Source organism: Leopardus geoffroyi, chromosome C2 (assembly GCF_018350155.1).
Source record: "Leopardus geoffroyi isolate Oge1 chromosome C2, O.geoffroyi_Oge1_pat1.0, whole genome shotgun sequence".
NCBI classification, from domain to species: domain Eukaryota; kingdom Metazoa; phylum Chordata; class Mammalia; order Carnivora; family Felidae; genus Leopardus; species Leopardus geoffroyi.
In genome coordinates, this window is record NC_059333.1 from 74,123,099 (window position 1) to 74,141,071 (window position 17,973).

At 42.3% G+C, this 17,973-nt stretch overlaps 1 protein-coding gene across 1 annotated transcript in view; it reads left to right on the top strand.

Annotated features, from left to right (window-relative positions):
- Positions 1 to 14,572, top strand: part of LSG1 (large 60S subunit nuclear export GTPase 1) — a 35,684-nt gene extending 21,112 nt beyond the window's left edge. The window contains exons 8-14 of the mRNA XM_045502546.1: positions 1,953 to 2,369; positions 4,849 to 4,950; positions 5,088 to 5,231; positions 6,984 to 7,107; positions 9,408 to 9,487; positions 11,040 to 11,213; positions 14,108 to 14,572. Coding sequence (XP_045358502.1) covers positions 1,953 to 2,369; positions 4,849 to 4,950; positions 5,088 to 5,231; positions 6,984 to 7,107; positions 9,408 to 9,487; positions 11,040 to 11,213; positions 14,108 to 14,287 — 1,221 coding nt within the window. The 3' untranslated portion in view covers positions 14,288 to 14,572. The remainder of the gene's footprint in view (positions 1 to 1,952; positions 2,370 to 4,848; positions 4,951 to 5,087; positions 5,232 to 6,983; positions 7,108 to 9,407; positions 9,488 to 11,039; positions 11,214 to 14,107) is intronic.
- The last annotated feature ends 3,401 nt before the right edge of the window (positions 14,573 to 17,973 follow it).

The following is a 17,973-nucleotide window of genomic DNA, read 5'->3' on the forward strand; positions in this document are numbered from 1 at the left end:
CCAGCTGCCTTGTGGACTTACTCCCATATCCAACTCCGAGTTAATAGTGTGTGGTTATGGAAGATATTCTTTCTTCCTTCTGAAGTTAGCCATCATTTACTCCTCCCAAGTCTTCTGAAGTCTCTGATGTTTTCCCTGATTTCTCAAGACCAATAACTAACTACTGTTGTGATGTATCAGTAATCACATCTGTCATTTGAGTATCAAACATGAACTTACTAGAAATAGTTTGATAATCACTGTACTCGCCTATCTGAAGCTTGGTTATTCCTTTACAGTTGTTTAACCCCTTCTTACTTGAAAGAGCATGACAGTTTTCAAGCCGAGTACCTTAGTTTTTTCTTGGCCATCTGTTAAATTGCACTGTTTTCCTAAGAAATTGGCTTTCCCCTTATTTTTATTTTACTATAACTGCCACGAAGTCCTTCTGTTGTCCTTCTCATTTTTCCTGAACCTAAACTGCTTCTAGTTTTAGGTGGGGTCTTTTTTAAAAGTCTTTATTTATTTATTTTGAGAGAGAGAGAGAGAGTGCACGTGCATTGGGCAGGGCAGAGAGAGAAATTCCCAAGCAGGCTCTGCACTGTCATTGCAGAGCCCCATATACAAACCCACAAACCAACTGAGCCATCGAGGTGCCCCTGGTTCACATTATTGTTACCTGTTTCTTTCATATTTTGAAATGATCCAGAAGAGTTCACGGTGAAGACACACCATCTTCTTTACACTCATTGTTCATTTCTCATAGAAATTGCTCCCAGTTCTATAGTTCTGTTAGAAGCCATACTGTTTTGTTGTGGGTTGGTTTTTTTTAAGTTTTTTTTTTTTTTTTTTTTGAGAGAGAGAGAACATGAGCAGGGGAGGGCCAAAGAGCGAGAGAGAGAGAGACAGAGACAGAGAGAGAGAGAGAGAAAATCCCAAGCAGGCCCTGCACTGTCAGCACAGAGCCCAACGTGGGGCTCAAACCCACGAATCATGAGATCATAGAGTTGAATGCTTAACCAACTGAGCCACATAGGCACCCTCATGCTGTTTCTTTTTGACTCACCAGGCTTGACTGTGAAATCGTGCCTATTTTCTGTGATGGTTTATGTCACTACTTTCCTAAAATTTAGGATACCTGTTTAACTCCCTGTGTCCTCTTCTGTGACGATTACTCATTCTAACATTAGGTAATTTAGAAATGATACCAGGTTTGCATCACTTCTAAATCCAGACCAATTCACTCCTGTTGATACAAATCAATATAGTAATACCATAAATTGTCTTAGTTTTCAGTAGGAATTCAGAAGAATTTACACATCCCTAAAGAGTAAATGATTTTTATCTTTTTTTTCTTTTTTGCATATGTGAATAATTTTCGCATGTGGAGTTGAGTTTTGTTTATTTCATCCTGAGGGAGCTGTGCTGCACAGCACTTTGATTTATTAAAGGCAATTATAAAGGAATAGCAGTTTCCTTAAATATGCAAACCAGTCTTTAAAAATGCAAATGTAAAAAACTCAAATTATAAATTCTGCCCTTCTTGCTTTGTGCAGAGAAGAGAATGTTAAATGTTTTATTGTTAACGAGAAATGCTTTGTTCTGTAGGCCGTTATAAAATGGCATACTGACAATTCAGCTTGACATGGGCTTTTCTAAGCTCTTGCTTTCTTTAAAGATGTAGCTATTACAGAAGTAACGCATGTTGTTTGTACAGAGTTCAGATAATACAGGAACGCATAAAGTAACGGTCCACTGTTCCTCCCGTCCCCAGAGGGCACCACTGTTGATAGTTTGGTTGTGTCCTTGCACTGAAAGACTTACATTGTCTCCCTGTTTTCACCTTTTCTGGTCTCCTTCATGGCTTTTCTTGTCCTCTGTTCTTCAATAACCAACTCTGAATACTTTCATTAGAATGAAAGATGCCATTGTTCTACCCTTCTGAACTTTTGTGGTTTCTGTTATTTCATCAGGAACATGTGAACGAGGGTGCTGGAGAAGCCAATACAACCGAGTCTGAAAACTCCAGTTGTGATGAGGCTGAAAATCCTCACAGTGAGACCGAACAGCTCCTGGATGGGGGATCCCCGCCACTTGGTGAAGTTGCCAGTAGCGATGAAGACAACAGTGAGTACGAGGACTGTCAGGAGGAGGAGGAGGAAGTTTGGCAGACGTGTTCGGAAGAGGACAGCAACCCTGACGAAGAGCCCTGTGGCTGGGACAGGAAGGAAAGCTGTACTGTGGATTCTGAGGCTCAGGGCAGGAACACCCTGGAGAAGAGTCACACACGCAATTTCAGCCACCTGGTATCAAGGCAGGAGTTATTGGAGATCTTTAAGCAGCTACACACCGGGAAGAAAGTGAAAGACGGACAGCTTACCGTTGGACTGGTAAGGTGAAATAGGTCCTGAGATTGTTACCACATGGGTATCTTTATATCCAATCCATTGGTAGCTACACTGGAATCCAAGGGACTACTAACCAGGCTCCTGGCATCATTGGGAACGTTATTGCCCTCTTGTTGCCCACTGGCATTGTGGGAGTAGGCAGTGTGACAGGAAAAGTCAGAAGTGTACTCTTTCAAGGCTTACATTGGCTATACCTCTTTTCATAGTAATTATCTTCTCCCACCTCCTTCCAGTTCAGCGCTACCTGTCATGTGACTTCCCAAGAAGTACTTGGAAGAGAGCACTTTTAAGACCATTTTTCACTCTTCCAGGTCAATATTCTTACCTTCTGGAGGCTTATGGTGTCATGTGATCCTTGCGAATTTGTACTGTAAATGTTCCAGATGCATTCTAGGGAGAACCCCAACATCTTTGGGCCAGGTACAAGATTGGTGCTTTGGTTGCATAAGAATAGGGGAAAGGAGGGGTGACTGGGTGGCTCAGTTGGTTGATCCTCCGACTTCGGCTCAGGTCATGATCTCACAGTTCGTGAGTTCCAGCCCCATATCTGGCTCATTGCTTACAGTGTGGAGCCTGCTTCGGATCCTCTGTCCCCCTCTCTCTGCCCCTTTCCCGCTCGTGCACATGTGTGCGCACTCTCTCAAAAATAAACAAAAAACGGGAAAGGAGATCACGTCCCTAGCTACATATACACTATTTCTAGAGGTGGCTGTGAGAAGTACCCAAACCTCAGGGGTGTACAGCAGAGCTCCAGATGGCCCCATCTTTAGCTAAGGAAGTGTAAGATATTAGAGAAGGTATCTTATAGATCTTCCATCCAGGCAAGAAAACAAAACAGTGAAAGAAAGTAGATCATGGCAGCCTTAAAATCTTCTAGCTTTTAAGTTACGTGCCGAGTAGAGCAATCCTAATTGTTTTGAAGCACTGTCCCCCTCCCAAAGCGTACTTAAAATGATTATAGCAGATTGACATTTTATTTTAGAACACTAGTTAAAGGAATTGTCCCTGGAGCCAGGCAGACCTAGTGTAATTCCCAGTTCTACAGTGGAACTGATTTACTTGCTATAAACTTTGGGAAATGTAGCTAATTTCTCTTAGCTTTACAACTCCACTTCTATATATTATTGCTAAAAATTCATTTTCCATTATGCCACCAGAAAGCCCAGCTTCCCTAAAAGCTAGTTTACTTCTCACATTAACGGACATGCTAAGCAGCCTCGCCACTTTCTGAATGTCTTACTCTAGAAATCTTGAAAATAGGTTAATTTACTCATTCTGTGAACATTTATTGATCACCAGCCACATGTTAGGCGTCCTGCTGGGCCATGACAGTCAGTGTATCGCCACCCTCCCAGAACTTCTAATTCCAAGTGTAGGGAGTGGTAGAGAGGACATCCAGCGCCCTATAGGAGTTGTATAATGAGGAGCCTGGTCTGCAGGAGGTGGGGGAGATGACAGCAACAGAAGTCCCCTGTCCCCAACAAAGGACATGTAAACAAATGGTAACATGTTATGTAATCAAGATATAAATAAACACAAAACATGAGAATATTGAAATTAATGAGCAGTTGTCTGACATATTTATGTAAGAGGTTGCACCTTAAAGTACAATGTGACAATGGAAGGAAGGGCCTTCAGACAAACAAGGTAAAGATTTAAACCGAGCCCCAGGAATGGAAGTATGTCCATGGACCAGCAGGTGGCAGTATGGCTAAGCATGGAGAGGGGCAAGAGGGAAGCTGAGCGATGGAAGTGATGTTACGAGGCCTGTACTGGGGGTGGAAGGTTTGGGGTTTTATGTTCCATGGGATCAGTATTTGTAATCTTCCAGTCATGCTGACGGAGGATTGTTTGAACCAGGTAAGAAGGAATTGGATTTAGAGGTACAGGGAAAAAAACCTAAGAAAAAGCCTGGAGCAAGACTGGCATGATTTGAGCATTTATTTGAGAATCTTTATATGATCCTGCTAAGACTCACTGAAGAGTTTTAATAGCTTGTTAACCCACAGCAAGTCCATGTGCCATTTACCATTGTTAACCAATAAGATAGAAGCTTGCTGGTAAGTTACTAAAAATTAAAAGTGATTGTATGTTGTGATGATTAAAATACCTATCTGATGCTTGACTTCACCCACAGTGTGGAAAATACAACAGAAACTGAAGTGCCTGTAAGATGGGACATCGTAGGTAGAGCTGAGAACAAGGGGCTGAGGTTTACTGTAATATCTGCTGTTACAGCAAGACCTCTACAAATAAAATGTACTTAGCTTGACTGTGCATCACTGGAGACCTGTCTGAATAAATACATCCACACTGCAGGGGAACAAATTGTCCACAAACAGCACCTATTTCAAATAATCTTTTGAAGCAACCAGACACGCTGGAGTTGCACTATTTATGTATTATCTTTGGGTTTGATACACATACTGTCAGACGCTAGTAACTTAGGTGTCTCTTGCAGGTGGGCTACCCGAATGTTGGTAAGAGTTCCACAATCAACACCATCATGGGCAACAAGAAAGTGTCTGTGTCTGCCACACCTGGTCACACCAAGCATTTTCAGGTATTTCTGCAGCATCAGCCTGTTTCCTCCTTAGCCAGTTCCTCCGGCTGGGTTTTCTGAGTTCTTCACCACTCGCGTGGTGGTCTTTTCCCTTCCTCTGCTGTGTGCCCAGCATAAACCTCTCACTTGTCTTTCAGACTCTCTATGTGGAACCTGGCCTCTGCTTATGTGACTGCCCGGGCCTGGTGATGCCATCCTTCGTCTCTACCAAGGCAGAAATGACTTGCAATGGAATCCTCCCTATTGACCAAATGAGAGACCACGTTCCCCCTGTGTCACTAATATCCTTTCTGCTTTACAAAGACTGGTTGTTATGTGTACACTAGGGCTTCAAGTTTGTTTTGGACTTGGCTTTGCATTGGATGTATTGAAAAACCTGAAACACTTAACAGTAACATGCCCAAGTTTATATGTGAGGTAGCATCAGGATTGCAGAACCTCATGTCCTGAGTGCAGCAGTGTTGCCTGGAATCAGTGGAAGAGCCCAGTCTTGGATCTCAGCCCCGAGTTGCAAACCTGAATCCTGACACTGCCATTTGACTATTTGTGTGATAAGCTTGCTTAACCTTCCAGAAACTCTCTTTTCTGAAAAGTGCCAGTAATAACAGCTCCTTCACGGTTGATAAGACCTGAATGAAGAGATATACATGTTTATGGTTTGAAAGACTTCATACTCTTAAAATGTCAATTCTCCTCAAATTGATACATCAATGCAATGCAATGCAATGCAATGCAATCCCAATCAAAATCCCAGCATGCTTTTAAAGTATGCAAATAGGCCTACCAAAAAAAAAAGGAACTCTGCTGCTTCCCAGCATAATGAGTTAACTTATGTGAAGCACCTAGGATAGTGTGTGACATGAAAAAAATATTGTTAAGAACCACAGTGTCTTAAGATCTTATTACCCTCCTTACAAGCCAACAGGTTAGTCTGTTACTGTTCCGTGGATGCTGGAGGAAGATAGGAAGGAGACTCCGTGAAACTGACATGCCAATTTGTTAATTTATAAGTAGCGTGAAGTTTCTGGCCCTGTACAGTTCTTGACAAGATTCTTCATGACTGCCCTGAAGGCCACCGCATTTTATTTACCCCAATTTGATTTCTCTTCCTATAAGAAATAATGAGAAAGAATTCATCTGCCAGGATTGATAAAATACAGTATATCGATAAAATAGAATAGTATATAGTTGTTAAAAATACTGCACTAAGTCTGCCTGTGGTAACCTAGGTAGATCTCAAAAGATCACATATACGGTGTGACACCCATTTCTGTAAAAATTGTCACCTCACAGAACAGTACTTTGCATTAATAGATACATGCAAGTGTGAAAGTGGGAGAAACAGACCAGCGGAGGTCTGCATTTGTAATACAATTTTTTTAAAAAATGGTTTTTTTAACATTTATTTATTTTTGAGACAGACACAGAGCATGAACGGGAGAGGGTCAGAGAGAGAGAGACGCAGAATCTGAAACAGGCTCCAGGTTCTGAGCTGTCAGCACAGAGCCCAAGGCGGGGCTCGAACTCACAGACTGAGATCATGACCTGAGCCAAAGTCGGATGCTTAACTGACTGAGCCACCCAGGTGCCCCTGTAATACAATTTTTAATAGATGAAATTGTTGCCACTTCTTGATAGTTGGGAACACAGTTGTTACATTATTTATGCTTTTCTGTATATTTTCCGTTTCTGTTTGAATTAATAATCGGATGTGTATTGAGCATTCATTACAAGCCAGATAAGGTTGGGTTCTGTGGAAGCTATGAGCATGAATCAGCCATGGATCCTTCCCTTTCTGGATTCGGTCTCGGGGGCATATGGGGCATGTGCATGAATAGCCGGTACAAGGTAGAATGGTATTTAAAGAGAAAGCATTTGAAAATTAATGAATAACTGTACTTCTTTTTTGGAGACATAAAAAGGCTTCGGTCATAGGAGTGCTAAAGTACCATGGTCTCAGAGTTAGAGGCATGTGTCAGAAGCCGTGGTGGGGAGGGGTCAGTTCAAGGTAATGGATTCCTTGACAGGCTTATGTTTGCCAGAATATTCCGAGATATGTTTTAGAAGCTACCTATGGCATTAATATCATAAAGCCTAGAGAGGATGAAGATCCCCATCGACCTCCGACATCAGAAGAACTGTTGACAGCTTACGGATGTGAGTTGTGATTTATTTTAAAACATGAGCAATTAAATGACCAAAAAGTAACAACATAGTTAATGAGAGCAACTACTCCTGCAGAGATAGAAATTTACATTTTTCCTTAGCATTTGTCATGTCATCTTCCAAGGTTTGTGCTTTCGTTGTCTCTGTTGGCCTTGCCTCCAGCTACCTGGTCTCCAGGTAGCTGCTTTGGTGGTGGGTTCAGAGTGCAGCAGTAAGGGAGGGGAGCTGACTGCTCCGTGAGTAGCATTTTACTTCAGTGTGGTAAGTGCTTTCTGGAGTTAGAGGAGGAGATGCTTTGAATCCCTTGCCTCTCCTCAGGTCTGCCCTTTGCTTTCACTATAGCAGTCAGGCCCTTCCCTGTTGAATGCCTAGATGCAGACTGTTGAAAGCTCCCACAGAGAGCACCAGCAAGAGCCAGCAGTTGTCACATGCCTCTAAGAAAAGGCCCTGAGGGCATAAACTGTTTAGAAGATAACCAGGTGTAGACAAGATTCAGATTGAGGCTGTGCTGGCTTTTTCTGGAGTCTTCTCCCAAACAGGGAAGAAAAGGGATGTTGGGAAGAAAATGAGTATGCTGTCAGAGCAGGTAGGAGAGTTGTGAGGGCAGCATTGGAAGGGAAAGCCCTCAGATTGGGACGTTGCTGAATGTGGTCAGGGTAGGGACACAAAACAGCCTCCCTCCCCTTCCATCAGTCCCTCGGAAACCTTGTTTGACATTAACTTGAACTTAGCTTAGTTGAGAGACTTTAAAGAGGATAAATATTAAGCATTTGTGGTGAGACCAGTGTAGTCACAAAACCACGTAAGAGACCTTAAAGATCACTCCGCCTCTCACCTCTTTTTTTTTTTAAGACGAGTAATCTGAAATCAGAGCATGAAATGACTTGCCTACAGTGGTGTCTGATCAGTGGCGCATAGCCCGAGTTTCATATTCCAGACCTCTTTCCAGTAGTGGGCCTCCACCAGACTTTCCATTTGATTGGACTTCCAGATAAAACTAAAAGTAATCGTTTTTTAAGATTTTTCATCTAATGCTGATAAAATCAGAGTAAGGAAAAAGCCAGTTTGTAAAGATGGATGACCACATACGTATAGTTTCTAAGATCATTTTGCAGGTCTGTAAAGAATAGTCTCTGACAGGGGCGCCTGGGTGGCTCAGTCGGTTGAGCGTCCGACTTCGGCTCAGGTCATGATCTCACAGCTCATGAGTTCGAGCCCCACGTCAGGCTCTGTGCTGACAGCTCGGGGCCTGGAGCCTGCTTCCAATTCTGTGTCTCCCCCTCCCTCTGCCCCTAACCCACTCACTTTCTGTCTCTGTCTCTCTCAAAAGTAAATAAACATTAAAAAAAATTTTTTTTTTTTTAAGAATAGTCTCTGATGGTTCATAAGATATTGCTAAATAACTTTAATTTGCGTATCTTTACTAATGAAATGGAACATCTGTGCATATGCTGGCCATTTCTGTTTCTTCTGGGAATCACCTTTTTCTATGCATCTTTTGTTCTTTTAAGGATTTGTAGGACTTCTTTGTGGTGTCTTTAGCCCTATATATGTTAACAATTTTAACAGACTTTTTCCTTTTTGGCTTGATGGTGTTTGGTGTTTTATTTGGGAGGGCCTTCCCTATCTTAAAAGGATAAAACTATTTTCTTGTAATGTCTTCTTTTTATGTACCTTTAGATTTTTAATCTGCCTACGTGTTTTTTTTACGTATTGTGCGATCTAGGGTTCTAACTATTTTCTTCTGAACTGAAAGAGCCAATACACAGCTACTAAGTGAAGGAGCTATTTTTAACCCAACCCGTCTGCCAAAGGCCATATTCTTAACCACTAGGCTCTGCTACCCCCTCTAGTTGAGTTACTATTAGAGGGATCTTTATTGTATGTTTGGGAAATTGGGAAAAAGCATAGATACATTATTAAACAAGAAGACTTACTATATTGCTTTTGGTTTTGCTAATTGTAGTGACGGCATAGCATTCTACAGGTGGCCTCCGTATGTAAATGTTTAAAATCAAGAGATGAAAGAAATAACGAGTGGAGAGAGATTGAATGTGTGTGTCAGCCCTTGGTGCTAGGCTATCAAAACAGTGTGGTCTGTTCACCCAGATTGTCGGAGGTCTTTATAATGCTACCAGAATGTCTTCTACCATGACAGTTGCTTTTTAAAGCTAGAGAGTAAGGATGCATAGTTGGTGTGGTAATGGACTAAACTTCCTTCACCTCAGTTGTCTTCGTTGTGATTTGCCGTCTTCTAACTTCAGTTTTGCACAACCCATCTCTCCTCACAGATATGCGAGGATTCATGACTGCGCACGGGCAGCCAGACCAGCCTCGGTCTGCTCGCTATATCCTGAAGGACTACGTCAGTGTAAGTGAGCCCAGCTCCTCGATGCTCTTGAGTGAGCAGGCCTTCTCTGTCATGGCGCCTAGACGCCAGCAACCTGTTGCGTCACAAAGGAGGGATTTTCTCGTTGAGGGTGTATTGTAATTGGCAAGATCCAGTGTTGGCAAGGTTGGCGTGGGTCTTCTGCAGGAGGAGATCCGCAGCCTCGGCGTGGCTTTCTTGATCCGGGGGAGTTGGCATCATGTGAGCCAGAGATGGAACCAACAGCACAATTACGAGAGAGAAAGCTCTCTGCACGTTGTCAGCGAAAGTGATAAATGCGTGCCTCTGGCTTTGCCATCGCCTGCAGCTCCTCTTGGCAGCTGTGTCACAGTCCTCCTGGGAGCGGAGCGTCCGTATGCCGTTGTCCCTGCGCTCGCCCGGTAACGGTTCTCACAGCCCTGCCGAGAATAGTGCTGTTTTCGGTGCGTCGTCTCATTAAAGATACATAACGAGGCTGTCCCCGTCACAGATGAGGACGTGCTAAGTTTTGGGTTTTCCTCATCAGTAAAATAGGAACGAAGAGTAGCTGTCTCACGAGATTATTATGGGAAGTAAATGAGAATAATGTGTGTGTGGAGACACACACACCACTAAGCTCAGTGCCTGGCGCATAATTAGCCCCCAGTACTTGTTATGTATTAAGCTTAATTCTTTCTGCAAACAAGCATCTTGGGTCTCCCGTAATAACTGGTTGTGAGGATTCCCTCTTCTGAATGCCACATCAGCAGAGCTCTTGGAAGCATAGGAGTAAAATTGAACATCCACACTCTCTTGCCTTCAGTTCAGAAAGAAAGTAGTTAATCAGTAGAGTATTTGTATGGATAAATTATTTATTCATTTGCCATTTATAAAACTGGAGAAGATGAGTTACAAACCACAGTTTATAGAGTGTTTATGGTGGGAAGCAGGAAATTTGCATCCAGTGAGTGACCGCCCAACATCTGCATTAGTATAATCCTGCTGTGCAGTTTTGTCCTGATTTTCATTTTGGAAAACGCTTAGCCTAAGTATAGTCACATAAGTGCACCGAAGAACACGAGTAGAAATGCAAACAAGGTAAAAAGGAGCACAGAGGAGAAAGATTTCCTCCTGGTCTGCGGGCTGTGGGCAGGCTAGGCCTTCAGAACACTTTAAAGGTAAGTCAGTGTATTCATTAGGACTCTCCATTTGCAGGTGACCAGAAGTCAGCTTGGTTAATCGAAAAGCAGGAAGGGGCGCCTCGGTGGCTCTGTTGGTTAAGCGTCCAACTTGAGCTCAGGTCGTGATCTCACGGTTCGTGGGTTTGAGCCCCGCGTCAGGCTCTGCTGACAGCTCAGAGCCTGCTTTGGATTCTGTGTCTCTCTGTGTGTCCCTCCTCTGTTCACACTCTTACTCTCTCTAAATAAATAAACTTTTTTTTTTTTTTTTTTTTTAATTGAAAAAAGGAAGCTGGTCAGAGGGTGCTTGGCGGAGATGTCTTCTTTGAGGATTTTTCTTTCTTCTGGGAGAACACAGACAACACGTGATGTGCTGTTAACGCTTCTTGTCTTCGTAGGGTAAACTTCTGTACTGTCATCCTCCTCCTGGAAGAGACCCTGTGACCTTTCAGCATCAACACCAGCGACTCCTAGAGAACAAAATGAATGGTGGTGAACTAAAAATACATCCAGGCGGAAATAAAAAAGCAAAACAGATTGAAAATATAGTTGACAAAAGTTTTTTCCATCAAGTAAGTTTTAAAGTTTTTCTTTAACTTCTGATCAGCATATATTATATAGCAGTTCTATTGAAATAACCATTCACATAGTGTAAAATCCACCCTTTGCAAGTATAGTTCAGTAGTTTATAGTATATTGAGAGTTGTGTAGCCATCACCATAATTTTAGAACGTTTTCATTGCTCCAGAAAGAAACGTTGTACCCATTATCAGTCACTCACCGTTCCCCACTCTCCCCAGCCTTTTCCAACTACTGATCAGCTTTCTCCTATATAGATTTGCCTATTCTGAACATTTCATATAGATGAAATCACCCACTATGTAGTCTTTTCTGACTGGCTTCTTTAACTTGGCATAGTGACTTCAAGGTTCATCCATTTACCAGTACTTTATTCCTTTTTATTGCCAAATAATATTTCATTGAGTGGATATGTCACATTTTGTTTATTTCTCATAGATGGAATTTGGGTTGTTTCCCCTTTCTATTATAAGATAAATGATTTTTTTTTTTTTTTTTTTTTTTTTTTTTTTTTTTTAGTTTTTTTTTTAATGTGTATTCATTTTTGAGAGAGAGACAGAGACAGAGCGTGAGCCAGGGAGAGGCAGAGAGAGAGGGGGAGACCTAGAATCTGAAGCAGGTCCCAGGCTCTGAGCTCTCGGCACAGAGCCCGACGTAGGGCTCAAACTCATGAACCATGACATCGTGACCTGAAGTCAGATGCTTGACCGACTGAGCCACCCGAGCATCCCCCCTTTTCTATTATAAATAATGCTATGAACATTCATGCACAAGCTTTTGTGTGAACATAGATTTTCAGTTCTCTTGGGCATATAATTAGGGGTGGGATTGCCGGGTCATGTGTTAACCACATGTTTAACATTTGAGGTACTGCCAGACTTTCCAAAGTGTCTGTGCCATTTTACATTCCCACCGTCAGGGTATGAGGGCTCTAATTTCCTTATATCCTTACTGGTATTTATTTTCCGTCTTTTTTTACTTTAGTCATCCTACTATATGAAGTGGTGTCTCATGATTTTGATTTTGATTTCCCTAAGGATGTTGGTAATCTTGTGTGCTCATTGGCACATGTAGATCTTCTTTGGAGAATTACCTGTTGTTGAGTTGTAAGAGTTCTTTATAAATTCTGGTAAAAACCTTTATCATATTTATAATTTGCAAATATTTTCTACTGTTTAGTGGTCTTTCTGAGCCAGTACATTTTAGTAACTTTCATTGTTTACATCACAGCTACAGTTTCTATGCTGCACTTTAAACAACAAATTTAGGAGCACCTGGGTGGCTCGGTCATTTAATTGTCCACCTTCTGCTCAGGTCATGATCTCACGGTTCATGAGTTCAAGCCCTACATCGAGCTCTCTGCTGTCTGCGAGCAGCCTGCTTCAGATCCTCTGTCTCCCTCACTGTCTGCCCCTCCCCCACTCACATGCACTCTCTATCTCTCCCTCTCAAAAATAAACATTTAAAAAAGATTTTGTAACATAAGAAAATAAAGAAAACTTATATGCAGAGCAGTTAAATCCTATAACTGTACTTAATATATTTTTTAAATCCTTTTGTGACTACATACAGCCATAAAAGGGTGGTGGGGGGAGGGGGTGTCATCTGTATCCAGAGTGATTTCTTTCTGTATTTATATGATGCTTTATTTGTGTGCCTCACACAGGCCAAGCAGATAGTGCTATCCACCACTGGGGCCATTGAGGCTTAAGGAGGCAAAGTGACTTATTCAAGGATACTTGTCTTAAATGTCAAGGCTGGGCTAGAACTTGATTATTGTAGCTCCTGGTTTGAATTATTTCCAAATCTGCCAATATTTAGGAGGAAATTTACTGATAGGCAGAAAGATGATAGGTTCTTCCTTGGACCTACTACTATTAAGACAATCATGAAATACTGCTTTGCACTTGCAGAATCATATGGGATTAATTTTATTTTTACTAAGTAAGCTTAATTGTTCAGTTTTTTGTTTCATTTTGCTTTACTTAAATAAAATCTCAAGTTTACAGAAACTTTTTTGAGCACTATTACATGTGGATACTACACTAGGACCTAGGATATCAAAAGGAAGAAAACCTAATTACTGTTTTCAGGGAGATCACATTCTAGCTAAGGGGAGATGGGCAAGTTAACAAGTAACGTGACACATTAGGTCTAGGGCAGAAGTATAAGTCAGGTACTTTGTGAACCCAGATTGGGGAGCAGTTCCCCCTTGGGGCCGGGAGGAGAGTAGGTGAGTGAACGCCACAGAGAGGAGGTGATATCTAAGCTGGACTCTAAGGGCAAATATAAATGTACTGGTTGGAAGGAGTGGTGAGGGCGATTCTCCAGGCAGAGAGGGAGCAGCGTGAACAAAGGCATAAAAAGATGGGAGTGTGGATTCTATCAGTAAGGAGCCCATGTTGTAAGTGGTCTTGTGTACCCGCTGAGGGAATATGAACTTGGTTCCCCAGGCTACAGGGAGCCATCAGAGGTTTGTGAGGAAAGAGAGATACGTGATTGTTAAACTCTAGTAGAAGTGGGGAGTGTTGCAGTGTTCCAGTGAAAGCTAATGAATACCGGGACTAGAACAGGGTGGTGGAGAACAGTGGATAGGTACACCAAATGCTAGAGCCTGGAGCCCACAGAACTTATTGGCTGGCTGTATGTGGTAGATGAGGAAGGCAAAGGGAGTGCTTGCTCAGTGGCTAGTTACAGATGGTATTTGAAGCGATGGGACTACGCAAAGTGAAGGACAAAGAGAATGCACTCAAGACAGAATGCGGAGAAACTTACTTAAGAATGGGGAGAGAGAGGAGCAGTGAAGGGGGCGGAAGTCCTCTGTCTTGGAGTTCTCCATAAATAATACTGTGCTTACATCTCCCATACTGCTGTCTTCACTTCCTAGGAAAACATGAGAGCTTTGACCAAAGGAGTCCAGGCTGTGATGGGCTACAAGCCAGGGAGTGGCCTGGTGACTACAGCTGCTGTGAGCTCTGAGAGCAGGGCTGGGAAGGCCTGGAAAAAACATGGCAACAGAAATAAAAAAGAGAAAACTCGTAGACTCTATAAGCACCTAGATACGTGAACTTGGGCTGCAGTGGAAATGGCATCTGTGTTGTGCACCTGGAGAAGAAACAGAAGCTGCTCTTGGCCGTGATGCTGTGAAATGGACCCTGCTTCTTGTGGCACGCAGCCACACCAGACAGCCAGTATCAAGACGCAGGGGCTCCGTGGAGCACCGAGTCTAACACAGTCATCTTGGAGCCCCAGAAACTTTGTCCTGTAGAAGGCTGAATTTGAGATGAGGGAATGAATGATTGAATGTTTGTGTAAACAAATACACATGCATACTAATTTGTAAGTTGGGTTTTTTAAAAAATAAATAAATAAATAAAATGGTCATTAACAGATGTTTTATTGGTTTATGTAGATACACTGCCATTTGGACATTTCACATTCTTTAAACAGTTGCAATTTGCCAAAGCATGACTGGGATTTTAGATGGATTCTTTTGAGAACATTATATAGGTTAGTGACTCTCAACCTCACATGCATACCCAGCAGTCCCCTGGTATTGCAGAAGGCACATCAGGTCTTGGAATGAGGGCGCTAGCAGATGTAGTTTTTAAAAGCCTCAGAGAGCCCAACCTTCTGTAGTTTTTAAAAGCCTCAGAGAGCCCAATCTTCTATTGAAGATCCCTGTCAACATGAGCCACTACTATAGAAGGTAGTGTGTGTTTTTCTAAAGCTCACCACAGGCATGAGGAAATGGGCAGATAATCAGCTAGTTTTTGTTTTAGGTATAGTTGCCTGATCTCCTTAGTACTTAGGACCATCAAGAGTGAGACAAGGACAGTTTACCTTTTATAGTACCATTCCTGTTTTAGCCTCTCACTTTACTTTTGTCTCCCTTTTTCTATGAGCCTCATTATTCCCTTAACTCAGATCCTTTCCTTGTGTTGTGTGATAGATGTTTTTGGAAATCTAACGGACATTATGGATGCCTTCTCCAGAAAAATGCACATGCCCATGAACAGTCTTGTGAAATGTATCAGAAGATGACAGACCCGCGGTTCGTCCACAGTTTTGCAGTTAAGCCTTGCCCGATGTGGCCAGAGTATATTTAAGATATATTTGAAAATGTGTTCCACCTGGGGAATAAAAAATATATATACTTGTTTATTTAACAGATAGCACCTTCTGTGTGGCAGGAAAGGCACTGGAAACCGGGGACAGCAGGAGTAGGGCCCTGATGCAGGAAGTTAGCAAGAGCCATCACATGGCCTTAGAGCCCGTGAGGGGATCCTGGAGGTCTGCTCAAAAGCGGTGGGTAAGCCAAGGAAGAGTTTATAAACAGGTAAGGAATTAGTGTTCTAGTTCTTCATTTGAATATCGGGTGAAAGGTTATTCCAGATCAAGCCTGAGGCAGAGCTAGAGAGGTTCCGCAGTTGTGTTCATCCATCTGCAACAATATACTTCTAGTTCTTCCCTTTGATCTGAGGAAGGGGACAGTCTGAAAAGCCCATGAAAGAAGAGGAACATGCATCAGCATGTTAAAGCCTACTTTGTTCCATTCACTGAAGAACAGGCACAGTTGTCTGGGAGAAACTTCCATGCTGAATGGACAGAGCATGTACTGATTCTGAATAAGTTTTGCTTTAATGATAGTGTAATAGCTAAAACATGAGACTTCTTAGAAAAAGTAATTAAATACGCTTCACGTTCCTGATTATTTTTGTAACAGTTTTATTGAGATATTCACATACCATGCGAGTTCACTGGTTTTAAAGGATACAATTCAGCGGTTTTTAGTATATTCGGAGTTATACAACCATCACCACAACCAGTTGTACATTACTGCCACAAAAAACCCAGGACCCTTTAGCCAGTGGCCCCCAATCCTCCCAATCCCCACCCCCCCAGCCGTAAGCAAACCCTCATCTACTTTATATATGGATTTGCCTATTCTATATGTTCATAATAAAGGAATCATAAGCCACGTGACCTTTCGTGACTGGCTTTCACTTAGCCTGATGTCTTCAAGGTTCATCCATGCTCTAACATCTCTCAGTATTTCATTGCTTTTTGTTGCCAAATAATACATTCCACTGAGTGGGCATACCACATTTTGTTCATTCATTCATCAGTTAAAAGGCATTTGGTTTCCACTTGCTGTCTATCATGAATACAGTGCTGCTGTGAATGTGTGTGTACACACAAGGTTTTTGTGTGGTTTTTAATTTTTTTTTTTAATTTTTTTTCTTCATGTTTTTATTTATTTTTGAGACGGAGAGAGACAGAGCATGAGCAGGGAAGGGGCAGAGAGAGAGGGAGACACAGAATCGGAAGCAGGCTCCAGGCTCTGAGCCATCAGCACAGAGCTTGATATGGGGCTCGAACTCACAGACTGTGAGATCGTGACCTGAGCCGAAGTCAGATGCTCAACTGACTGAGCCACCCAGGCGCCCCGAGTGGTTTTTAATTCTTAAGTATATATCTAGGAGTGGAATTGCAATATATTTAACCTTTGAGTAGCTACCATACTGATTTTCAGAATGGGGGTACCATTTTACATTTTCCATCAACGGTGTATAAAGGTTCTAGTTTCTCCGTAGTTCTGTCAACACACGTTACTGTCTTACTGTCTTTTTATGTTTTGGCCATCCTAGTGGGTATAAAGTGATATGTCATGTTTTGATTTGCATTCCCTTGATGCCAGATGATGTTGAGCATCTTCTCATGTGCTTATTGCCCACTTGTAGATGGAAAATGTCTATTCAGATCCTTTGTCCATTCTTTTTTAAATGAGGATTTCTTTTATTTTTTTATTTTTTTTAATGTTTATTTCTGAGAGAGAGAGAGACAGAGCACAAGCAGGGGAGGGGCAGAGAGAGAGGGAGACACAGAATCCAAAGCAGGGTCCAGGCTCTGAGCTGTCCGTGCAGAGCCCAACGCGGGGCTCGAACTCATGGACCATGAGATCATGACCTGAGCCAAAGTTGGACGCTTAACCGACTGAGCCACCCAGGAGTCCCGTCCCCTCTGTCCATTCTTTAATGGAGTTATTTATCTTGTCACTGAGTTATAAAAGTTGTTTGTACACTCTAGGTACAGGTCCCTTAGCAGATGGGTAATTTGCAAATGTTTTCTGCCATTCAGTGGGTTGTCTTTTCATTTTCTGATAGTGCCTTTGAAGCACAGTTTTAATTTTGGTGAAGTCCAAATGGATCCATTTTTTTTCTTTGGTTGCTTGTGCTTTTGGTGTTAAATTTAAGAAACTATTGGCAGATCCAAGGCTATTAAGATTTACCCCCATGTTTCCTTCCAAGGGTTTCAGAGTTTTAGCTCTTACGTTTAGGTCTCTGGTCTATTTTAAGTTTTCATATCTGGTGTGAGGTAGAAGATGGACCAACTTCATTCTTTTGCATGTGGCATCCAGTAGCCCCAGAGCAGTTTGTTGAAAAGACTAGTGTTTACCCACTGAATTGTTTCAGCACCTTTGTCGAGAATTGAACATAAATGTGAGGGCTTATTTCTGGATGTATGCCTTTGGTATTTAACCTTCATGAATGTGCAACAGTTGTGAAGAGCATCCGACTCCATCTTCTAGCAAGTATTCCTGGTAAGAGACGTCTCTCTGTGTAGATGCTCCACACCCCTCCATCCCTCAGCCACTTTGAGTTCACCTGCAGCCCCAGGGGACGGTTCCTGTGTGAGCCCTTCCTCTGCAAACCCTGTATTTCCTGCGTTCCTTTCTCCTGCACCACAGGA